At 41.7% G+C, this 25,974-nt stretch overlaps 1 protein-coding gene and 1 long non-coding RNA gene across 2 annotated transcripts; both read right to left on the bottom strand.

Annotated features, from left to right (window-relative positions):
• Positions 1-453: 453 nt before the first annotated feature.
• Positions 454-2,632, bottom strand: LOC140134018 (uncharacterized). Its single transcript, XR_011856027.1, has 3 exons — positions 2,566-2,632; positions 1,945-2,149; positions 454-610 (listed from the first exon to the last, which is right to left on the bottom strand). It is a non-coding gene; the product is annotated as an uncharacterized lncRNA (long non-coding RNA).
• Positions 2,633-6,524: 3,892 nt separating this feature from the next.
• Positions 6,525-25,865, bottom strand: ESCO1 (establishment of sister chromatid cohesion N-acetyltransferase 1). The gene is made up of 10 exons (XM_072152093.1): positions 25,549-25,865; positions 22,699-24,446; positions 20,694-20,790; positions 19,129-19,180; positions 16,514-16,637; positions 15,939-16,070; positions 14,650-14,739; positions 14,041-14,184; positions 10,875-11,056; positions 6,525-8,103 (listed from the first exon to the last, which is right to left on the bottom strand). Exons 2-10 carry the CDS (start codon positions 24,442-24,444, stop codon positions 7,953-7,955), a joined length of 2,718 nt encoding a protein of 905 aa, XP_072008194.1. The 5' UTR covers positions 24,445-24,446; positions 25,549-25,865; the 3' UTR covers positions 6,525-7,952.
• Between the last annotated feature and the right edge of the window lie 109 nt (positions 25,866-25,974).

Here is a 25,974-nt window from a genome sequence, read left to right as displayed (position 1 = left end):
GTATCAACAGCTGAACCCAATGGACAACGGAAGAGATTTCCATCTGTGGAGAGGTATAAGTAGTCACAATTGTGGCAGTAAAGATGTATACACAATAGAGAAGCAGGAGATATCTGGCGGTGTTGGGCATTTAGTAGCCATATTTTAAGTCACTGGAGAGGGCATGACGCCAGTAGATAAGTGCAGACTATTACCTACCATTTTGGTTTGTTTTTATTGTGAGCAGGAGAAGATCTACTGGAGGGGCATCAGTTGCAGATGTAAGAGAATTCTGGAGACCTTTGCTTAATTGGGATGACACCACCTGTTAGGCTTAATTCCCTCACTGACCCTGAGGACAAGACCACAATCGTATGGCAAACAATTCCTGCCTCTGTTGCAATCTGCTTACCCAGAATTCCAAGGGTTCAGGGCATCTGTGCTGCAGAAAGTTGTATAAGTTTGATGTGTATTTTGGACTGACAAAAAAGGTTTCATCGTGCTCAAAAAACTGTATTGACTGCGAAAATTTGTGACTTTCTAAAAAGTTGCAGCTTTCCCATCTAGAATCGGCAAACTTTGAAGGGAGAATGGCTTGGGTAAAAAAAAATCTCACGAAATGTAAAAGCTCCTAGAAAAGGTACAAAAAAAAAAAATAAGATACTTGTGCCCCCATGATATTGTATGTGACTGGCAGTTATCTAATCACTAAGAACTTTCAGGCCACAAGTGCCGCTAGTGTTGCGTTTTATAACGCAATGCTAGTGCACGGGGGCATTTAAAGAGGACCTGTCACCTGTAAAAACGCCACGAGGAGCTGATTACTAAAGTAAGCAGCTCCTAGTGCTAAAACAGACGCAACAGTGTTACACTGCTAGCGTTATCAAAAACCTCCAATAACGCTAGCAGACACTGCCACGATGTATATTGCAATCTATGTAAATTAGGCACTGTCTCTTCCCCGAACCTCCCCGCCCACTCCTTAGGCCGGCGGTGCCTGCTGAGCGCCATGCGGGAGTCACCGCCCCTAATCCCGCCCCCCTCATGAACACGCTCTCAAAGCGGTACAGCGTTTCTAGTTTACATCGTGGCAGTGTCTGCCGATAACGCTAGCGGTGTAACATTGCTGGGACTGTTGTAGCATTAGGAGCTGCTTACTTCAGTGCCGTTTACAGATCCTCTTTAAACAATAAGACCCCAGGGTCTGGTTACCAATTGGATGCATTTCGCTATAAATGCATATGTGAGTAGGCCAAGGTCCGTCCCCTGTGCGCTGGCGTTGCATTATGATCACAATGCTGGTGGCATGTGTGACCGCAGCCTAAAACAGGAACCACTCCCCTAATCATTTTTTATTTTCTTAGAGTGCCACTACCACTGTGGCTACCATGGGTAGAAGTGCGACCAACAGGTATGACCTCATGACTTCCAAATACTGACTGATAAATTTCCCCCCAATGTCAGTGTGGAAAACCGCATACTAATGCTGAGATGCTATCCTGTCCAGTCTCCTTTATTTGCAATAATTTGATTAACTAAAGGGATGGACATCAGTGACTTGCTGGTGATCAGAGTACTACCCGGACAGTATCGCTGGCTACTGATATTTTTGATGTTGCTACCAATATGCCATATGATGTATCTGCAACGTCCTCCCGCCGAGGCCTGACCTAATGGTTTTGGGGCAGCTAGATTCCACTGGCACCTAGGTGGCTGGCTTTAACGTGGCCCAGCGCTGGACTTGTCACAGTCGTTTGGTCCAGATGGAACAGGACTGTCCACGCCGGGCAGGTCTGGCAAGTGGATTGCAAGAAGAGGGGGCGGCCGCAGTATAATGGAGATTTCCCCTGGGGCACTGTATGTGTATATTATGGATCCTTGGTCAGATGGTAAAGGGGAGGTGATCCCTTGATGTCAGCAGCTGCCAGGGATCACACATAGATAAGATGTAGAGCATCAACTTACAGTTCTTTTATTCCAGAACTTCAACACGGCAACAAAACAGGCTGAGGTAGCTAGTGGAACTTGGGAATGGAGAAGATGGCTTTGGCAGCAATGTTAGGAAGGCTCTGTATGTAGTCAGAGCTGCAGCAGGCCTGCTGGGGTTGGATTACCCTTAGGTGTGACAGCAGCAGCAGGTTGCGGAGAGTCCATGCTTGCAATCGAGGACCTGGATGCAGAGATGGATTGACGTAAATAACAAAACAGTTCTAAACTGGTTATTATAGAAACTCTCCTTTCCCAGGCAGATATCATACAGCTGCATTACCAGTTATGGTCAGTAGATGGCATCAATACCAAGGAATTAATGTATCATTAAAGGCAACTTCATATAGAAACCACTTCGTGGGAGCGTGGCCTGACTATGGCGCTGTGAAGATGCTCAGCGCTTGAGGGGACTTGGACTCTGTAGTAGCCCGCCTGGAGCATTCACAACAACAGGCTTTAGAAGCTGTGAGGCAGGAAGTGGATGAGATAGCTGAGTGCACAGCGGCCACTGAACTTGCCCTTACTTCATTGTCTGACAGAGTGGAAACACTTGAACGTGCCTCTACTACAGCCCAACTGCACTTTCAAACCCTCTACCTGCAACTAGACGAACAGGAGAACAGGGGGCGCCGTAATAATGTAAGGATCAAAGGCTTGCTTGAACGCCACCCATCAGATAACCTGCAGACGAGAGTGAAAGACATTTTCAATCTGGTAACTAACAACTCCCCCGATTCTCCGTTTGCAATAGATAGGGTGCATAGAGTCCAACGGCTGGGCCGCCCTGATTCGGAGTCTCCCCGGGACGTCCTGTGCAGATTGCATTATTTCACAGATAAAGAACGCATTATCCAAGCTGCATGGTCCTACGGACCACTACTAGTTGATGGATCGCAAGTTAAACTGCTACCTGATGTGTCCGCCCGCACTCTATACATGCGGCGCACCCTTCAACCTCTCCTAGCCAAGATCAAAGATAGTGGAGGGTCCTACTGTTGGGGCCACCCTTTTCATCTCCTCGTCAGAAGAGACACCGAGGTCTTCACACTGAGACGGCCCGCACACGATCTCGCTACCAGATTGGCTACAAGTTCCAGCTGAACCTGGTCGACAAAGGCGTCGCAGAAGGGACCACTCACCCACTCCAATTAGACGTTCTGAGCCTCCTGCTGCAGAACTTCGGCTCACGGATTCTACGAATCTTCCTGGGAACTTCCCGGACTTATCAGCACCTCTGCCGTTTGAAGCTTAAGTACCGTCTCCACATGTAGCTGCCTTCATACAGTAACTGTTCTCTAGTTATGCAAATTGTAACTACCTTACACTTAACCTCTGTTTAATGTTGGCGCGGGGGGGCTGGCCGTGGGCCCCCTCAAGTTATGTGCCTCCCGCTGCCTGGAAGAGATTTCCCACCCAGGCTGAGGGACGTGGTTGCCCTTTCCTTTTGGGCCCTGTTGGATCGTGGTAGCGACCCCGTAGTCTCTCACGTTCCCCATTAACTAACCCGGTGGGCCTTTAACACTGTACAGTACGATATACGGAGTGCCACGCGATCTCATATTATAATTCCCGGCTGTGCGAAATGCAAATCCAACGAACATGGTTTGGCTTAACATACTGTGTGTCATATGATCCCACAGTACGCTTCTGTTCTGTGCTGGTTTATGCTTACTAATATTGCTCGTGATAACACCCTTTCTATTTAATTAGTACTGGGATTGGACAACTGCTGCATGATCTTCTATGGGAAGGGGGCCCCTTTCCATAATATTGCCGGACAGTTTCTCGTTTTATGATTGCCTCGTTGTGTGGTAATTTGTCCTGTCTTGTTTGTTGTTTTCCTCTGGCGCTGGATTGAATACTTTACAGCGCCATTCGGAGCCGTATAGCCTATCGCTTACCTGCCTTGGTTTTCTGTTCATTACAAGTGGTTACTGTGCCCGCTAGGGGACGGGTTTACAAGCGTCTCTATGGAGACGCATCTACATTCCTTCTCCACCGCATCGACGCATGCGCACTACCCCTCTCATACCGGGTCCTTGGCTGTTTACATTGCGGTCCGCAGCACTGCGTGTAGTGCACCGCGAGCTACCAATAGGATCATCAACCAGATAGGAGGTGTGACCAATGAGTGTCCACAGAGGGTGGGGTTTCAGGTTTAAAAGGCGGAAGTGCCGTCTATCTGGCGCTGTCAGCCTGCACACTTTGTACTTGAATCCACCACTAGGACTGTGGACTAGCAGGATCTATTTCTCCACAGTTTAGCTTACAGCTATGTGGCTTTAATTGCATGCCCCTTTATGCCAGACTCAGCTTCAGCCTAAAACGGACAGTGAGTTCTTACAAAATCCGTCTGAAGACGAAACGCGTCAGGGAAGGTGGCGCTATACAGGGGGCATGCGTGTTCAAGGATAAGTACAGTTGTGGACTGCCCTTGTTAGAGCAGGAGTTTGAGGTTTTTTTTATAGGGACAGTATAGCTCTATATGCCCCTGCTTATCCAGCCCACCACCTTTAAAGACGTCTGAATCACGGTAGGATATGGTTGCCTTTAATTGCAGGTGGTGACATTTTCCTTTCCAGTGGACGACTACCATTTTGGACTGTACACTTCCGCAATATGAATTATTCCGTGTAGGTGTTTTATGGTTATAATTCTTATGCATCAATCCTGATGCGGTTTTATGTAATTATAAATTAAAGGTTGTTTTATATCCTTTACAACCCCACGGTGCATCTTATCTGAACATGAGCCTATTTTGAATAGAGTCCTGTTTCTGGAACCATGACAAGGGATGCACTTATGAATTTGTTCTGAAAAGATCTATGATCAGATGCATTGAGCTTGTCATTTTTAGATTTTATTGTAATCTAGGTGGACCACAACATTAAAAGATAACATTTTGAACGAATACCAAATTGCCCACCATATAAAAGGTATTGCCTTGGACAGCTAAGCATCAGAGTAGGACAGAGATAAATTATGTCAACAGCAACGATAGTGTCAGCTCACCTGGATAGTTGATTATGGACCCACGTGGATCAGTATAGCACAGACTCTATTCCGCCTCCTCCGGATTGTAAGTAACTTGAAAACGCCATGTCCAGCTCATGAACACAGATCCACTTGCGTTTTTGAGTAAAAGCAGGTATTCATGACTTCATGGCTGAATAAGGGTAGAGTACCTACCCGAAACGCGTAGGCGATTATTCATTTACTCAAGTGATGACTCCATGTGACTTTTACATTGTCTATTGATGTGAACAATAAAGAATACCTGCTTTTACTCAAAAACGCAAGTGGATCTGTGTTCATGAGCTGGACATGGCGTTTTCAAGAGATAAATTATGCATCAGCAAATAAGTGAACCAACCACACACCTCTATAAAAGAATCATTGAAAGTTTGACAAGAGATTATCATATGTGCAGGAAACCGTCTGCGGCTACAATGATGCACAATCCCAACATTCGGAGGGAACGTTATGCTAGTCTGTGTATGGCAGGATAAAGATTACGTGAGCTTGATCTGCGATGTGAAGCCTCTATAACTAATGAGACAAGAAAATTGCTAGTGTTCAGTGCATGCTTTTATTTCCTAATCAGATTGATAAACGATGGCAGGATATAATATGTTCACTTTGTTATGTCTGAGCAAGTGGTACTTTTTTTTAAATTACTGTAAACCAGATTTTGAGATTTCCCAGATAATGGTTAGTGCGAGGAAATGCTGCGGTTTACAGCTGATAGCACGGACTAGCTCCAGTCCATGTCCAGATGCATATTACATCATTCACCTAAGGGCCAACCCTGCATATATCAACACATTATTCCTGAGCTGATCTGGTATTCAACATAATCTGTTCAGGATACTTTACTATAATTAGATCACTCTGTAATGCCCAATGTTTGTATCTGTATCCCATCTGTAAAACACTTTATAATGACTCGTTTCTTAGTATGCCATCAGCCAAATCCTTCCAATTTAAAAAGGGAACCTTTCGTAAGGTTCCCATATTGCTTTTAATACTATGTTCGAATCTGCTTTGAGAATTAACACAACTTTTAAAAGTGAAAGCAGTAAAGGGTTATCTGGCTCCCTGCCCTGCTAGAAATCTGCATTGAGTCATAGGGGTGTTGGAGTCCCTGGTGTCATCAGCATTATCTCCTCCCCCCCCCTCTGGAGACATGAGTTGCTTGGAGCAAGGGGGTCAGCATGAGGTAGGAGGTCGGAAGGAAGAGCAGATAATGATTATAATTTCAGCCTTACAACAGATACCCAGTGACTAGATGCTTTTTTTTTCCTGCATGCAAAAGGTGAGTAGAAGCAGCAATGTTAATTATACCAGTAGAATTGGATATTACAAAAACTTTGGGAATCTAAAAATGTATGATCCTGAAGACAGGTTCCCATTAAATACATTTGCTCAAATCAATAGACGTTATAAGCACAAAATGAGCAAAGTGGCCAGCCAGTAAAATAAGTCTATGAATACAAAGTCAAAAATGATGAATTAGATAGCAGGATCCACTTTATGAAAGAATATTACAACACAAAGAAGGTGGAATCGGTCAGTTTAATAACAGAGTTAAAAAACAAGCAAAACATAAACCAGAGAAGGAGAAAACAAAATGAAAACTTAGATATTCTACACATTTACAGAAAAGGCCACAGCAGTTTATTAACATACAGTATAAAAACCCTTTAAAAAGAGTGACTGCTATGAAGACTGGTGGAGCTCTGAAGTTCTCAGTGGTATATATAATGCACAGGAGGCCATGTAAGAAGCAATGATCTTCCTTGCAACATTTTCAAAATCCTCCTATAATTTGCCCCTTTTATAATAAAATGTGCTCTTTTAAATGATGCAACAGGTATATATGACATCTGCTATTGCACCAAGTATGTGATACAGTATAGATATGATACCCCATACACGTGACGGGATGCAACATTGGCTGCAAATCATCAATTGTGTTTGTGGGGAAAAAGGAGAATTGATGTTTGCAATGGAAAATTCAAGCTATAACAAACACTATGTCACACAAAATAAAATTATTAAAAGAAAATCCAGCTATCACATAGGATGCAGCAATATTTCAGCTTGAATGTGGAAAAGAGCTGGTGGCCATAATACTGCATGCAGAAAAATGGACTAAGAGGGTTTCCACCCAAAATGTAAAGTAATTATATATGTAATGTGGTTTAGTAGGAACTTCAATATACTCCAACTAATGAAGACAATCAGGGTGTCAGGTGCTTCTAACCCTATTCCGTCTTCTGCAGCGCTTGTAAGATTTGAAATGCCACATTACACAGGAGCTATTCAAATGAAGGATGTCCATCATGTAGGGCAAGAAAGTCCTCCATACAAGGCCAACATTCACTACCTGGATTGTGCTTCTTAAATCAGACCCTCAAAATTTGGGGTGGACATTACTGTAAGGAAAGGGGGAGGGACTTATTTATTACCCATGATGTGCTGCAAAATAAAGACAAATAAGAAGTAATCCACAGTTATAAGGATCAGCCGGACTATCCCTCACTACGTAGCATCCATACTGTAACATCAGATGAACAGATGTGATGGCTGAGTATTCATTTACATTTCTAAAAGCCAAATGACTAAAAACCATGTGCAGATATCTATATATACCAACATAAGGATCTTCAGGTCACACTCAAAGTCTTCCTTCTTTATAATTAGTTTAGTCCACTATGAACAAAATAATTTGCTGCATGTAAACATGACTAAAGAACTGTATAGAAAATACTTGAACCATGATCTTTTGGAAGAAAAAGATATCAAAATATCTGCTTTAAAAATTAAGCTTTTTTTTCTATTTCTGAATCTTTTTCCAATTTTATGAAAAAAAGATGCACCCTCCCCCCATCCCCTTCGGGTGTTCACATCCTGAGTTCGTTTAAAGTAGAATCTGAAAGCATGGTGCAAGTTTTATCTGTAAACTAAACCAAGTCCATCCTTCAGCTCGATGGATTGTGTCCACTGATGAAGTTATACACTAGGAACTGGCTGGTGCCACAGTAATGTGTTGCGAACAGCTTGCCATCTGGCGTTGGATCTGAAAACGCAATTTCATCTTTGCTCAGGTGAGATCCATATATGAAATGGTTCCTGTTGGGAGAAATGCACACAAAGTAAAGTACAATAAGAGAGGATATTAACCAAACTGCAAGTCAGAATAATCTGGGCACACATCTGCTTAGAATGATCAATCACCAGACACTTGCAGGGAGGACACACAATAGGAGACCATTATACCTATAGTGTGCATGGCACAGGTTCAGGATTTTATCTCCTCCTAGAACACTTATTTCATTCACAAAAAGAAGTGTCCATGAAAAAAAGCAACTTTCTAAATTGTCTTCTTAAAAACCTTCCTACAATCTTGATGTAAAGCATGTGTAACTGCTTTCAATAGATGGTTGTTCTGCAGCCTATGACAGATCTTCCAGCACAAATCTCCTGACTTTGTTGGCAGTTTTGGCCTTCACCTTCCCTCTATGACTAGTATTTGAGACGTCCAAGATTTGTGGGGACTTGCTATAATTAGCTGTATCCTCTTATTAATAAAAGAAAACGTTGCAAGGGAGTCTCCCCACCCTGTCCCAGTGTTTGACACAGCAGAAGGGTAGGGTGGGCGATACCCATGAAAAACTTGTGGGTGGAGAAGGGGAAAGGATTGATTACATTTCTCAACAGCAGCTGCACCTTTGGTCTAATAAAACGGAATAAAGGGATGGAGACTGCAGCTGTTATTTCCTATAGCATGTGGTTAGGAAACTATGGGGGGGGGGGGGGGGGGGATTTATTAACACTGGTGTTTTAAATGCCAGTCTTAAAATTCCTGGGTTTACCCAGATGGTTCAGCCTCTTAGTAAATCTGGAAGCCATCTCCTCCAGGTCTGAGATTTTAGCTTTGTTTCAGTGGAGATTGCAGTAAATAGAGCTGGCCAAGACGTTCACACCGGCCGCCCCAATCCTGTCCAACTCCCCGCCCTGTCATGCCAAAACTGGGGTGCGGAAAACCTTAAAAACTGGTGGGGATGGGGCTTCACACATGCCTTCTACATGTTGTGCAGAATTATAGGGAAGCATTGACTATGCCTTTTTCTGGTGGAGAAGCTATACTGTGCAATATAGGACTTTTGTAGTATATGACATTTTACAAATGTCATATACATGTTTTATTTATTTTGCACATGGTACAGATTCTATTACATATTTGTCAGTGGAAACAATCAGCAAAAGTTGTCAATTTAATTCTGCATGGATGGTCTAGATTGACCATCTTGTGTGGATTTTGCCTGTGGTTTTCAATGCCATTTTCTCTTAGGGAGCATCCACACGTTCAGTTTTTCAGATGCAGTTTTTGAAGCCAAAAGCAGATGTATATTATAATGGATTGAGACAAATAATTGAAAGCTGCTACTTCTACTTTTACTCAACTCCTGGTTTGGGCATCAAAAACTGCATCTGAAAAACTGAATGTGTGGACGCACCCAGAGTGTGCAGCTCTCCCTACATGGTGAAGTCAATTGAAAACCCCTGAATCCAAGTCATAAGTGTGTGAGCATAGTTGTATTTTGGACCATTTGGTTACTATGATATTGGGAAGCATCATAAATTCTATTAAACCCTTCATTTATTTTCTTTTAAACTTTTATTTTATAAAAATACTGATCAGAAACCCTTTAGCCATTTTATAGGTCTAATAAAGCTCCGCAGTGACAGGTCTCAACAGAGGTTAAAAGATTTTAGGACACTGGAACAACTATTACAATATTATTTAAAATGAAAAGTTATCAAAAAGCCATATATTGTCCAAAATTGTGTCAATTAAAACTACAGTTGGTCTAAAAAAAAAAAAAAAAAAAATATTCACACAGATCTATAAATATATTTAATTTTTTTTTACACTTTTATAAAAAATACATTGTGCAAGTTGTTTTTTGTGGGATATGCTGTTATTTTCCCCGATATAAATCTTTGGCAGGTTGGTGGTGACCAAAAAAATTTTAATTAAATAAAACTACTAGATCGCAATTTATGACCTTCACAAGCTTATGCAACCACCACATCATAACTGTACATTGATGTGGGCGAATATGCCGCTAGTTAAAAGGCTTCACATGGTGATTAGTTTTCCCTTTCAATCACGTAATTGAAGCAGGTTTGCTTTGAGCAGGTTAGTAAATACTACATGAACTTCAGGTGCAAGCGAGTGTTAAAAAGAGGTAATTTTGATCTAAATCTGTTGCTTCAACGACAGCGCGGAGTCATGGGTGCCACTCCTACTCCCTATCCCTCCCGTCCCCAACCTTTCTGCCCCATGTTTTTTTTTGTTCTTCCCTTTAGTATCAGAAAAAAAAAAAAAATATGTTAGAGGTGCCCAGGACACCCACAAAAGCTTCACATGCTTCTATCCTACACTGCATTATTGGGCTGCGTCCCGAACATTTTGACTGCTTTGTAGGTCCCTGGTCCTTGTACTGTTGTTATATACTGTTATCAATAAACCTTTATTGAACCATAAAAAGAGGTAAAGAAAGGGGGAGATTTATCATGGTTTGTACACTAGTTTTCTGGGGTACAAACACTGAAATATTCTTTATCCCACCTGGCATTGCGATTATTATCCGCTTTATGTCTGCTCCATACCAAGTGGACATGGAAGGAGGTGCGGATGGTGTAGGAGTGGGCCACCTGCCTCTGCCCCTTGCCAGACAACTTGCTACAGCCAGCGACTGTTCAAGCTGAGCGGTCGTGGTTAATAGCACCAATCTACACCCGACAGGCGTGGCATAGATTTGTACCCTGGGACCTCAGTGGTGCCTCGTCATAAAGCTTCCCCATAGTCATAAAGTTTTTACAACCACCATTACCTTAAACATTCAAGCATCCTGGAGGCGATTTTCTTTCTCCGCATCATTGAGAATACCCAGATCCGGCTGATTCCACAGAGAGCAGGCTCAGAAGTGGTGGAGCAGCACCAAGCTTTCACTCGCTCAGAAATTATTCGGTCCTTGTCACAGTTGTCAACATTATCATCAATTACCCTATAACCCTGCAAAGAAGAACAATGTCATCAGCTCAAACAGCTGAATAGCATTTCCATTGTGCTAGGAACTACAACCAAGATAAATTAACCATATACGTCTGCTTTATGTTGAAGTAATTTTTTTATGTTATGTTATTAGGATGCTCCCCAAATTTTCACAAAAATTTAAAATTTTATCATCTCTATAATTTACATGTTCATGCAAGATAAAATGAGAAAAACCTCAGATTTTGTTGTGCAGTTTCTCTCGAGTCTGGCAATACCCCATGTAGATGTAAACCACTTTATGGGACCATAACAGCGCAGAAGGGAAGGAGCGTCATATTGCTTTTGGAGGGCAAAGTTTAATTAAACAAATTACAGGTGCTATGTGGAATTTGCTGAGCCTATAACATCGCAGAACAAGAGAAACTGCTAAAGTGACCCCATTTTAAAACTTAACCCCTCAGTATAGAGTACAGTAACACTATTTTTGGAGTGGCTATACCCCACAGATTACATCCCAGCTGTTACTGTCACATACAGCCAGGATCCTGCACCGCAGACAGTTGTCATCAGTGCAGAGCGTAAATACACATCCAGGGGTGCAAAGTACACGTGGACCTGGACGTGCATTTATGTCATAGGTCATTAGGGGGTCAATAAGGGCCTAGGGGGGTGTATAACAAACAAGTTGTAGTCACCTGTCTCCTATCCATCATGGCATCCCCAGTCTCAACAGCACATACCCGCTACAGCTGCAAGTGTCACTGCTGGGACCGGCCGTGAGAGTGAGTAGGAGAGTACACCCTGGGCAATATATATGCAAAAACCAGATACCAGACAACCAATTCAAGAAGTGCCTAATGCATTCAAGGAAACCGAAGACATGGATTTAGTGGTTGTAAACTAAGCACCGTTACGTGCAGGCGTGTGCCCCTTGAAACACAATACATTCTTCATTTTTGCTAATAGCTTAGTTTTTAGAAAAAAAAATTTAATTATGCCAATGAGCTTCAGGGACTCCTAGCAACGTCACAGAACCCCCTTCTGGCTCCCTTGTCTGCCAATTACTCACGTCCCCATTTGAGGTTTCCGCCCTTCTTCTCCCTCCCCAGGTAGAGAGCAGAATGGAGGAATTAATAATTAGTAGATGACAGCCATTCAGGGCTTCTGTGATTTAGCAAATGAGGCTCATTTGCTAAATTTTAAAAGACGGTTTCCTCAAAAACTAAACTATTAGAAACAAAAAAGAAGAACAGATCTGGTTTCTGGTGCCTCACATCAGCATGCAGGGTGCTTGGTTTAGAAGCACTGCATCCATGTGATAGATTTCCTTAAACCCCTCCTGCCGCAGCCCTTTTTTGTTTTTGCGTTTTCATTTTTCACTCCCCACCTTCAAAAGTCTATAACTTTTTTATTTTTCCATGTACAGAGCTGTGTGATGGCTTGTTTTCTGCATAACAAATTGCACTTCAAATGGTGGTATTTAATATTCCATTCAATATATTGGGAAATGGGGGGAAAAAAAATCCAAATGCATTGAAATTGGTGAAAAAAACACATTTGCGCCGTTTTCTTGTGGACTTGGATTTTATTGATTTCATTGAACACCCCAAATGACATGTCTACTTTATTCTTTGGGTCAGTACGATTACAGGGATACCAAATTTATATAGGTTTTATAATGTTTTCATACATTTATAAAAATGAAAACCTATACAAAAAATATAAATAATTTTTATTTTTATGGCATTTTCATTGCTACCATTTTCAAGACTGTACGACCTTTTGATCACTTTTTATTGAATTTTTAATATTTTTCAAAATGGCAAAAAAGTGCCATTTTTTACTTTGGGCGCCATTTTCCGTAAGGGGGTTAAACGCAGTGCAAAAACCATTATATTTTGATTCATCGGGCATTTTCGGATGCGGTGATACCTAATGTGTTTATGAATTTTACTGTTTATTTATATCAGTTCTAGGGAAAGGGGGGTGATTTGATTTTTTTTTTATTATAATTTTTTTTTTTTAAACTTTATTTTATTATTTTTCAGACTCCCTAGGGCAGTGGTGGCGAACCTATGGCACTGGTGCCAGAGATGGCACTCAGAGCCCTTTCTTTGGGCACCAGGGCCATTGCCCAAGCACACCAGAAAGGACTCAAAAGAATATTCCTCCAGTTCCAAGCAACTTAAAAGATGCTGCTTTCAGTCATATTTTGATACTTGCTTCTCTACTTGGGACTGTAGGAAGAGGGAGAATTTGACAGGGTCGAATTATCTTTCTACTGTGTTCAATATGATAGAAAGTTGTTGAAGAACAGGGAGCAATAAGTTACTACTTTAATTTTTGGTTGGCACCTCACGATGAATAAGGTGGGTTTTGGGTTGCAGTTTGGGCACTCGGCCGCTAAAAGGTTCGCCATCACTGCCCTAGGGTACTTAAACCCTAGGTTGTCTGATCGATCTCATCATATACTGCCATGCTACAGTATGGCGGTATATGAGGATTTCCCTCATTCATTACAATGTGTTGATTGCACATTGTAATGAAAGGGTTAACCCGAGGGTGTCATAGCAACGGATCGTCGCTCCCCGATGGCGTCACAGGGAGCGACAATCCTTGGCAAAATGGCGGCACCCATGTGCAGCTTTTTTTTTTTTTTTTAAAGCCACTGGTGATCAGCATGTTGACACCTACAATCGGTGCCAGCACCGACCGCAAGTGTTACCGGTAAGCTGCAATTTGCAGCAAAGACTCACCGGCAAAGGAGAGGACTAGATGTACCCGGCATATGACGTACTATTACATTAAATGTCAGTAAGGGTTAAAAGGTGCTACTTTAATTCGGGCACATCCCCTGATCCAAACAGGACATGCAAATTATAATCCAAGCTGGATGGCCTAACAGCAACTTTCAGTGTGGAACTGGAAGTCCCCTTGTGGTTTCTACTAGTAATACAAGTTTTCAGAAAGTACTACATTTCCTACTGCATAAAAACACTTACCCACTGAATGTGTTCGGCTATTAAGCATCCTACAACCTTCTTATCACTGTTAATGAACATGAGAGTCTTCATCCTGGAATGGAGCCGGAGAGGAGCTTGCTGGAAACCCAAATCATTATCTACCATTTCTCGGATCTCCTCCACCTGGAATTAAAAGAAAAAAAAAAAAAAAAAGGGGGGGGCGGGGGAGGTTCTTATAACTAAAATAGTTTTCACATCAGGATAAAATCACAAAATGTCTGACTTTTACATTTCAAACAATTAAAGGAAATCCACCATTTGTTTCTTACCTTATAAAGCAGCGTCACTGACTGGGTCTGCTTTGCCCCCTGATGTAGGATCTGGCCCTTTTAATCCTTTTTTTTTTTTTTAAATAGTCTTTTACAAATATGCTAATGAGCTGCAGGTGCTCTATGGGACCTGTTAGCAGCTTGAGCCTGGCAACGCCTCCGGAGCACTTGCAGCTAATAAGCATATTTGCTAAACAACATCATAAGATTTAGTAGCTAACACTGCTTTATAATGTAAGAAACACAAAGTAAAAGTCCTTCAAATACATTATATATAGAGTGTTCAGTTTGAAAAATAAATCAGTTTTTTATATTTTACCTTTTTAAGAGCATATTTTGGATCATCTGGCAACACCATTATTATTTTGCCATCAGGGTATTCAGCCACAATCCTCTCCTTCTTCCAACCCTTTTAGGAAAAAAAAACAAAAAAAAAAACAAAAGCTAAGTAAGGATCTGAATATTGCAAGAAAAGCACACTGCCAATTTAAGGGCCAAGAGAAGAATTTACAATTGCTTGCATTAGTGTCCGTTCCTCTCGGCTTCCATAATTTGAGAAAAAAAAAATATCCCTGCAGCTTCTATCCAAATTTTCACTCAATTAAATAAAGCCTAAGGGAGCGTTCACACGTTCCACTATCGTCGCGTTCATAACGCAACGCTAGCGCACAGTGAGCGGGGCTTAGGCCGATCGCATATGCGTTTCCCGGAAAACGCATGCGCGATCGCCCCAAACTCCGCCCCCTGTGCGCTAGCATCGCATTATGAACGCGCCGCTAGCGGAACGTGTGAACGCGCCCTAAGGGTGAAGACACACGTGGCGTTTTTAGGCCGTTTTTGGGCCGTTTTTAGTTAGTACGTTTTCAGATCTTGAAAAACGCATGCGGGTTTTGACCAGTTTGAATTAAGATAATTGGTCAAACCTGTCAAAAACTCATGCGTTTTTACCGCATGCGTTTTTTAAGATCTGAAAACGGCCCAAAAACGGCCTAAAAACGCCACGTGTGTCTTCACCCCAAGGCAGCGTTCACATGTGGCATTTACATTGCGTTTTGAAATGCAGTTCACCAGCTGAGGAGAAAATTGCCTTATTACACAACTGCTAACATTAGCATTTACAAAACGCAATGCGCCAATGATGTGTTAACATTGCATTTGGTTTTCGAAACACGAAGTTAACGCCACATGTGAATGCAGCCTCAAGGAAGCGGTGCAAATAGACACTAATAGAAGCCAAAAAGGCTCCACAGAAATCAATAAACATTTTAAAGGATCGGTTAGACTTCATGATCTTCTGCCACTAAAGCGATTATGAGAGGAGGTCCAAACGCAGGTGTGAACTGGGCCAAGGTCATAACTTCCTTTGTAATTTCCATTAGATTTCCCTTTTCAGGCAAAAATACTTTAATTTATTTTTTAAATAAAAGTTCCTCCAAATGTTAAAAAACAAACAACTCTACAAAACCTTTATATTCATGTCATACAACAGATTTTAGATTTTATCTTTCACACACGCCCCCTTTTGTAGGCCTTCAAACAAAAATACAATATTTACTTGTTATTGATTGTTTTGGACACTAGTGAGTACAGCAGAAGACCCATATTTACCACATATTTTACTGCACTGATGAACTGGTTGTGAAATAGCAGGTGCTGCGTCTCATCTTCTGGGTTGGATGCAGTGTAAAGCATGCCGCAGATATTACACGTGATCGCGCCAAACCGCTTCTGTCCCGCATCCTGAGGGAGAAACGAAAAGCAAATTATCAACATCATCCTCTAACAAATGTGATGTGATCTCTAACATATGGGATGTCTGTGACACAAGATAGGTATAAAACCAAATACTTAAAGGGGGTTACGTCTTGGTTTCTGGTCCCGAATACCTAAAGATACTAAGGGACCATATATATTGGTGGCTTTGGATAGTGAGCTGATTAGCCAGTTATTTTTGGCAGGATGGTGCCAGAGCAGCTAGCAGGGGTGTGTGCACCAGATCTCCTGTGCATACACTACATATAGATATGGCTGATCGGCTGACCTGCCGAAATCACACACACACCATAATCGCATCAACATGGAACTACAGGGCATTGTGCGTTTTTCCCACCCGGTCCAAGTCCCTTGTTAGTTTGACATTCAACGTAAACCCCTTTAATACACAGTTCTTTATATATACTTACTATGATTGGCTGGCTACTGCTATCCTTTTCAGCTTCTTTTAGTTTTTTAATCTCCTTCTGAAGATGGGCATCAGATGGCACATGGTTAGATCGTGCAGTGGACACATTGCTTTTCACTGTGTTCCTGTAATAACAATTATCATCAATTATATATTCATCAGGTACAGAATGCAATACATGGTCTGGTGTCAAAATCTGCCTTGGCTGTAGTAAAGGTACAATCAAGATTTATAACGATTTTGCTCTCTTTTTCCTGCAGAGTCTGAAAAAGCCTCATCAAGTCCATATACCTCGGATAGGATTAACCATTTCTACACTTTTTACCCTTGTTAACTCAGCTCTATGAGGAGATTACAGACAGTCCCCCTATAGTCTAAAGCAGCGATGACGAACCTTTTAGAGCCTGGGTGCCCAAACTGCAACCCAAAACCCTGCTTATTTATTGCGAGGTGCCAACTAAAAATTAAAGCAGTAACTTATTGCTCCCTGTTCAACAACTTTCAATCATATTGAACTCCTGAGGACAGCAACATCATTTTAGCTTCTTTCCAGTGTCCCTCTGTACACAGAGAAAATGGGGCCAGCAGGAGGTCCTCCAAAGATAATTCGGCCCGGTCTACTCATTCTCCCTCTTTCTACAGTCCAAAGTGGTGAAGCAAGTATCAAAATATGACTGAAAGCAGCATCTTTTAAGTTGTTTGTAACTGCAGGAAGATTCTTTGACTCCTGCCTGGTGTCCTGGGGAGATGGCCCGGGTGCCCACAGAAAGAGCTCAGAGTGCCGCCTCTGGCACCCGTGCCATAGGTTCGCCACCACTGGTCTAAAGAGTTACTCTTTAGTAAAAAAGCATGCATAAAGCAGGGGGAACTTACTCCTGTGACAATCTCTTCACATTTGTTATCCATGGTCTCCTTCCTTCTAAAAATCTACTTTTACAATTAGACTACTCGGACGGTTCACAAATCCTCTCCGTGCTGTAGATTCACTTGTTGTTACACTGTCCTGTTCCTGATCAACACTCCACCCCTCCCTCTGCCTGACGTAATGTCGCTGCAGCACAGGAAGTTTAGGCACACAGCAGCCTCTCAGGTTCATTAGCATAAGTGTGGATTTTAAAAGGAAAAAGGCCATGGATAACAAATATAAGAAGATTCCCACAGTCACAGGGTCTAAATCTATGAGTAGGTGTCACTGGTTTATCATGCTTAATATTGATGGTAACAACAAGAGGACACAGAAACACGTTTCTGAAATATGGTATACAGTATTACAGAAATGGATTTGTGTTAAGAAAATGGTTAAGTGGTTAATAAAAACAGATTTTAAAAAGTATGGTATATTACAAAAGTTTACTATTCTCTGCACCATCAAGTTATACAATTTAGTTGAAAGTTTAATTATGCTTTAGGACCAATATGCCAAACCCTGGTCAAAAAAGGAATATCTAGAAGAGCAGATAACGATGGTGATTGCAGCCTGGTAACAGACGCCCACATGATTCGATGCTGGCAGGGAGCCTGGTAACATATCAGCTTTTAAAATTGTTAAAACTTTAAGTTTTAAAAGGACATCTACCACAGGATGAAGGATTGTAAACCAAGCACATCTGCCAGGATCTGCTCTTCTTTTAGCTTTGTATGCCCTTGTTTTAAAAAAAAAAAAAGCTTTAAAATTGAGCAAATGAGACCAGGGGGCTCCAGGCTCCATTAACCCCTTGATGACCTGGCCTCTGTTTTTTCATTTCTATTTTTCACTCATCACCTTCAAAAATCTATAACTTTTTTATTTTTCCATGTACAGAGCTGTGTGATGGTTTATTTTATGAGTAACAAATTACACTCTAAAATGGTCGTATTGAATATTCTATGCCGTGTACTGGGAAGCGGGAAAAAAATTCCAAATGCAGTGAAAATGGTTGCATCGTTTTCTTGTGGGTTTGGATTTTGCAGCTTTCACTGTGTGCCCCAAATGACAGGTCTCCTTTATTCTTTGGCTCGTTGCGATTATGGGCATACCAGATTTGTATAGGTTTTATAATGTTTTCATACATTTACAAAAATTAAAACCTCCAGTACAAATTTTTTTTTTATTTTGCCATCTACGGCGCCAATAACTTTTTCATACTTTTTATGGAGCTGTGAGTGGTGTTATTTTTTGCAACTTTTGATGATGTTTTCATTGCTATCATTTTTTGGACTGTATGACCTTTTGGTCACTTTTTATTGATTTTTTAAAATATTTTTCAAAATGGCAAAAACGTGGCATTTTCGACTATGGGCGCTATTTTCCGTTACGGGGTTAAATGCAGTGAAAGCCCCTAATTTTACCACAAAAACCTGGTAAAACCTATATTTTTTTTACTCGAGTATAAGCCGAGTTTGGGTTTTCAGCACATTTTTTTGTAGGATTATTTATAAAATTAAGGGCATTTACAGTTACATGAAGAATAACAGAGCGATTCAATACATCCAGCCACACAACATATATAGCATTAGGGAAAATGTGCCAAAAAATGATTCTGTAAAGAAGGTTCAGCTACAATCCCATTCTGGTCCAGTGACAACCGCGCACCACGTCTGCAGCACCGAGATGTTAAATACACTCTTAGCACTTACTCTCTCTCAGCAGATGCAGCCATCTGGTCCGTCAGCTGCTTGCAGTCGCCGCCTAAAATAGATTTCAATGGGAACAGTTTAGCAGTTTTCCTATTAATTGTCACAGCAGACGGATATTGTTCTATGTTATTTGGAATAACCAATGAAACAAATGTCTGTAGGAGTCAGATACAGCATCTCACACCTCCCCTTCACATTTCTCATCACCACCAAGAATATCACTCACATCCGTCCCCAGGATTAGTCAGGTTTACATTCATAGGAATCCCTTAGCAGAGTAGAAAGTAGTATAGGGAACAGACATCTCCATACAGATGTGGGAAATATGTAAATATGGTTTCCACGACGGGATGAGGAAATAATCTTTATTTATAAAGTGCCATCCATTGCCTCTTAGCTACCCTGTAATGCTTCCCCTTAACAATTTCAAGAAGCCAAACCATTATATCTATTCCAGAAGGAACAGATTTCCAAAAGTAGACAGCTCTGTTTCAATGTATTTGCATCTCATCAGTAGCGTGTAGGGAACTAGTTTAGCCGAGAGTTAAGTGAGGCTTTTAAATAGGGTAGGGAAGTTAGAGTTCTCCTCAAGGAGACTTTGCACAGTCTGCAAGGTAGATTTAATTGTCAGACAGTGGCGCAAATACAGGGGTAGCAGCCACGGGTACCACAACTGCTTTACTAAAGACTGCAGGATGTACGCACAAGGTATATTATATCATCTGCCATAGACGACAGCTCGGATAAGAAGTGTTAGGGGAAGGGACAGCAGGACAAAAGGTCTGGAAACTTGTCCACTTGTTCAGCAGCTACTGGGACAGATCTGTGGCCTATGACACCCCCCTGGGATAAGGCAGCTACCTGAGGTGGAGTCTGAACATGTGTGTATAAGTCTATAAAAGCATGGATATAAATATGCAATATATATATTTTGTATGTGCGTATATGTGTAATGTGTATATGCTGTATTATGTGTATATACTGTATGTACAAGTGTATAAATGCATCTATCAGTGCATAAATGTACGTAAGCATACAAGTGTATAAACGTGTGCGATTATAACAGTGCTCTCCATAGTTAGTTCCCTCTAAATTATATATACTGGTTTGCCATTAATTAATAGCATGTAATTAGGATTCTTGAAAGTAACGCTTGATATTAGAGGGGTTGCCTTACACGGTTGCTGATTGGTTTCCTTTTTCCATCTTGGAGAACGTTTTTCCCCATATCTCCGAATCCCCCAGTGAAGCATCAATGGCTATAAGTCTCCACACGCCTATTGGCAGCCTTAATTGGCAAAGTCTCCACAAGGAGAACTTTTACTTCCCAACCCCATACATGATTTGTAAAGGACTGTGGAATTTGATGGCCCTATATAAAGATTATTATAGCTTCCAGAAGAAGTGTAGCACTACTAACCCCCATAGCCGCTGTGCTATATAGGGACAATGAATATTCAGGAGTAGTATGCTCAGCATTGTGTATCACCAACACCACTGTCCAAGGTCCTGACTCAATAATAAGAATTATTTCTCGTACATATTAAGAACTGCTGGTAACTCACATTGATTTTCTGATACTTTGGTCACTGGTGGAGAAGACATCTGGGGTTTCTTTACTGGGGAGTTTTCAGGGCTTGAATCCAAGTGTAACCTAAATCCCTAAATGAAAGAAAAAAAAATTATCAATGTATAGCTCCCTTGTCCAGACCACCACATAAGGCCACCTGCACACGAAATATTTCAAGTGTGGATTTGCAAATCCTCCGCGTAATATAGTAGCAACGTAGTGTATGGGGTTGATGAAGAGAACACACATTGTAGAAGAGATCTTTAGTGCAAACGCCTTTCTGCTGTATATTTTTTCTCCAAAGCAAATAATAATCCTCATTTTTTGCTGCGATCAGGCCACAGAAAAATCAAGGCATTATACAGTCAATTACAGCTGTTTTCTGGTGGAATAGATGTGGGATCACTATTGGGTAAATCCCTCATCCATTCTACAACGTGGGCAGATACCTTAAGACAACCCCAGGGGAAACGAGAAACCCATGTGACAGAGCTAGATGACGAGCAAGAATCGGAAATATTTGTCTTCTACTCTGCAGGTCACAGAGCTGGGAGGATCACCACTGCTCCACAGGTCAGTATGATTGAAAGAACAGCCAAGGAATGGGGAGGACATGGCCTAAAGGAACGTGGAAGCTCAGAAATGGAGAAACAAGGTAATAACACTACAGGCAGTCTCCGGGTTACATACAAGATTAGATCTCTTTAAGAACAAACATACAGAAACTGTCATCAGGGAGCTCATTTTCACTAAAGACAAGTTACAGAAGCCCATTACACCTGCATTACAAATATGTCTTTCTGCTTACTCTAAACATTTGCATTACAATATAATTGTGTGTTAGAATTACCTGGCACCCCGACAGAATCCTCTGTGTAGCCCAGGGTTTAACAAAAAAAAAAAAAAAAAAAAAAAAAAAAAACACAGCAAAACAACATCTGATTTGAGTGTGCTTCGGACTGCTCAGCCCCCATCTTTGTGCCCCTTGGCACTCCTGATCCTTCACAGAGGTCACAGCCTGTACAGGAGCACAAAGGTGGGGGCTGAGAGCTGAGAAATCTGCAGCACATGTTTTTTTGAAATACATCCATAGCTCAACCCCTGGGACTACACTGAGTATTCTGTCAGGGTGCAAGGCAAGTTATAACAAACAATTATATTGTAATGGAAATGCTTAGAGAAAGCAGAAAGACATTTTCACTGCAGGTGTGATGGGCTTCTGTAACCGGCTTAGTGAAAATGAGGTCCCTGGTGACTGGTTCCCTTTAACATTAATTTGTATGCAAAGCAGAACAGGTATATTTGTACTCAAGACAAAGTCCCCCCCGCCCCCCCCCCCCCCATCTCTATGAAAATAGGATTTTCTAAATTTTGGGCGGTCAAGGGAACAAGGTTTACCAAAAAGCTTCATTGAAGACACCTTTGATAACTCTAATGTTGATGACTGCAGCTTGGGGATAAAGCTCAGTAAAATAACTAGCATCCAGGGAACTTCACCAATGGTGAAGGTCGCAATGGTTAGAGAGGTCCATCTGTAACTAGGGGTCATCTGAAAGCTTTGTGTTCTTAAGTCGAGGACTGCCTGTACTCAAAATCTTTGAGAAAATTTTGAAGTTTGAATTTTAGGATAGGATTTGCTTTATAGTTTATAGAAACAGCAAACCTATGCTAAACAAATAAATATAAATTCAAGGGTGCGTACAAACAGAACTGCTCAATCCTAGTCTTTAGTTATGGCTATTCCATGGAAAGAAACATAGGGCCAGATCCCATCTCAGTTATTGTGAGCCAAATTCAGTTGTGGAGAAGGTATAATGGGAAGATTTGCAACTGTTCTGTGCGTTTAACCACCCCTGTATTCACAGAACAATGCTAAAAGATAAATAAAACTACGCAGGAATGAGTGTCAATACCCATAGAAAGCCTGAGAGTAGGAAGACAATCGATTCGATTAACAAAACCATCTCAGAGAGGCGGTGGAAAGGCCATAACATTATTACCTCATCGAGGACCACCTCAAGCTCATGTTTTACATGGTTCTCCAGCAGGCCATTTTCTGTAGGTGGTTTCTTTGTCTCCTGCTCCCCCTCCACTGACGGGCTGGCATCTTTTTTCACCTTTTCTGATAACAGGGGAGCATTGCACTTAATGTCTGTTGTCAATGCTACATCCGGCTTCTTTGAGGTCTTGGGAGAGTTCAAAGCCTCCGTCACTGTCGTCTGGGCTGAGACTTTGGCTTTGATGAATTCAAGATTAGGGAGGACAGTGTGACTTCTGAGTATATTATTTGGAGAAAAATTCTTTTTTAACTTAATTTTATTCCATTTAGATTTTTTGGTTAATGGACTTGTTTTCTGCTCAATCCTGCATTTAACTTGCAATGGCTTTCTGCTGGGAAAGAACCGCTTGGATAACTTTGCAGGGCTCTGGTCAGGAGGTGGTGGTGGGGCCTCCATTGGACTTTCATCCTTCTCAAGGATACTATCCTCAGCGGGAATACTTGGTGTAGCAGGTGCCTCCTTCACTACTTCTACTGTATCAGATTCGATTTCTCCAGCTATCTCATTGCACAAATCTAGGATACTTATCCGCTTGGACTTTTGTTCATTTCCAGCCAAGGCGTCTATTTTATCAGACTTCGACTTGACAACTTTTTGCTTTTTCACATTATTTCTGGTCTTGATCACTGGTTTATTGCTATCCCTTTTGCGCTTCAAAGGCACAGTAGAAGAAGTAGTCCCTGCAGTCGGAGCTGTAGCTGGTGAAGGCACCACTACAGTACAAGTCTTTTGTGAAGTGGATTTATCGCGATCTTGGGACTCGTTTTTAACCACTTCATTGGAGCCCACCTCAGGTTGTACTGGACATGTTCTGTTAACAATCTCAGGACTCTCAGTTGCAACTTCTTTTTTCTCCCTTATTACAGATTTCTTTGTGGCTCTGGTTTGTTTAATTCCCGGCTTCTTTTTATCCAAAGTAGAAGCTTTTTCCTTTAAAGCAGTCGATGGCCTCCGATTTGTCCTTTGAGCACTAGATAGTTTCTTTGCAGTCTCAGTTGGATGACCTGTGTCTCTTTTACAGTCCGATTTAGTATTCTTAGAAGTTCTCTTTAATGATTCCTTACTATTATTTGCAGTAGTTTGCTTGTTTCTACCAAGTCTTACCTTGGAAGGCGTCTTCTCCTTAGTTTGTATAGTTCTATCTGCTTTCTTGGCTACTTTATTTGCTTGTGTGGATCTTAACCCGAGTTTACTTTGAGGTTTCTTAACAGGTTCACTCTTTATAGGTTTTACAGATTGGCTTTTGGCAGAGCTTTTTACTATTTTAGGAGATTTACTTTGTGTAGCTGTTACTCTGGCTGGAGTTTTTCGCACACTGGTCTGTAGATCCTTCTTTGTGGCTTTTGAAGTATTATTGAGGGTTTTTCGGGCACTCTTTTTGGAAGCGGACACATCTTTGGGTAGAGCTCTTTGCTTGGCAGGCACATTCTTCCCATTACTTTTCTTGTTGACGTTCACACTTTCAGGTTTCTTTTTTCGCCCCACATCTGATTGGGAGGACTGCGATTTCTTTATGGCTTTGTTTTTAGGCAATGGAGACTTGGTTTTATTCTGTGTAGGACCCGGTTTTGACTTGTTTGCAACACCATTTCTCTTTTTAGATGCAACAGGAGGACCTTTAGTTTCTTTCTTCTGACACTTTGCTGGAGTTTCAGAGGAAGACGACTTTCTCTTTTTTGAGGTCATTACTAAAATAAAAAAATAAAATAAAAAAAGGTAAGGAAAACTGAGTAAATGAACCCCATAAGTGTCAATGGGCAATATTTCTATTCTGGTTAGCAACTTAGGCACAATTACCCAAAATAGTAGTACCAATAATAAAGCTGGTAGTTTTCTTCTCTGGTTCCCACCCATTTGTTATTAAAAATAAGTAGCGGTAAGCAGCTTTGAGTTACACCCGCCTGTCTCTCTAAAGATATTAATAACGTTATCAGTCTAGGGGCCCTGGCACACAAATGTGCTACATCCAAAGGAAACGGTCCTGTGTTCTGGTCCGATCCCTTGGACTGAGCACAGTGGAGTGAACAGTAGACCTTGCATCACATATAACTATGATGCAAGGACTATTCTATGATCCCTTCCCCATCAGAAATTGGCGCTTACCACCTGTACACCCACTGATCACAACTTGAGACAATACACTTACTCTAAAACCTAATTCCGGGTAATAATCAATGTTAAGTAGGTTAGAGAACTAAAAAGACTCAAATCCGTAGGGTATTTATCCAGGCGATACAAGACCTCTCAGATTCTACAATAATCCAACCTTGGCAACCACTAAACCAACATAAAACATGTTCTAACCTTTCCACAAGGAAGAGCTGCAATCAGAGTTTGAGGTCCAGGCCCCAGAACTGTAGCGCAAGCACTGCAGCTGCTCAAGAACCTCTTTTAAAGGAATGAAGCTCTTCACATCAGTCAAAAGGAGACCTCCTACAAGTGCAGACAGTGAAAAGGACAGGAGATAAGCAGCACATATGTCCCCTTTTCCAGGAGGGTGTATATTAGATACTAATCACATCTGCACCACAGGAGCCTCTGCTGACACCTGGTGAAAAACGCCAATGATAGAGGAAATCAATGTGAACAGTATCTGATATGTCATAATGTTCTCATACTGCAGGTATTGTCACGTCCATCAGTACTTAGTGACAGATTAGGAGGTCCTCACCCTCTTTGCGACTTCTATGACTGTGCCCCTATAACCTGTGTGTGGCTATCCTGAGCCCTGGACTCTCCATACATAACACGCAGGTATTGATCAGAAGATGTAGCGGCAGTGACACTCACCAGCCTGGAGGGGGAGTGTGCGAGCTGTTCGCTCTCTTCTCTCATCAGGCCTTCTCCCTGCTGCAGGCACAGTGCCGGGACTTGTAATGGACACTGTACAGCACAAGACGGGAGAGCCGCGGAGCGATACACAGCGCTCACTGTAACATCACCGGCTCCGGACACACAGGAGAAACTTCCCGGGCGGAGCAGCAAAGCGTCAGATAAGCCGTCAGGAGCGTGCGCAGTAGGCCACTTGTCAAAAGCCCCGCCCCATTTGCGTTCCAAGCCTCGCTTTCAATTCATGTTCAAGTCCGTCTCCAGGACGTGACTAGTAGAAGTTGTCACCGACGTCGCGACAAGTTTTTTTTTTCTTTTGGAAAAGCTGAACAAGACTAGAGTTATAGTGAGTTATTATGCAGGAGGGGAGAGAGTGACACAGCGGTA

Source organism: Engystomops pustulosus, chromosome 5 (assembly GCF_040894005.1).
Source record: "Engystomops pustulosus chromosome 5, aEngPut4.maternal, whole genome shotgun sequence".
Lineage (NCBI taxonomy): Eukaryota > Metazoa > Chordata > Amphibia > Anura > Leptodactylidae > Engystomops > Engystomops pustulosus.
This window is presented reverse-complemented; position numbering and strand designations above follow the sequence as displayed.

Coding starts and splice junctions, on each gene's coding strand:
- ESCO1 (XM_072152093.1), bottom strand. CDS start 24,444: ATGACCTCAAAAAAGAGAAAGTCGTCTTCCTCTGAAACTCCAGCAAAG. Junction 16,071..16,513: donor GCAGTAGCCAGCCAATCATA/GTAAGTATATAT, acceptor TTTCTCCCTCAG/GATGCGGGACAGAAGCGGTT. Junction 14,740..15,938: donor TCAGTGCAGTAAAATATGTG/GTAAATATGGGT, acceptor TTTTCCTAAAAG/GGTTGGAAGAAGGAGAGGAT.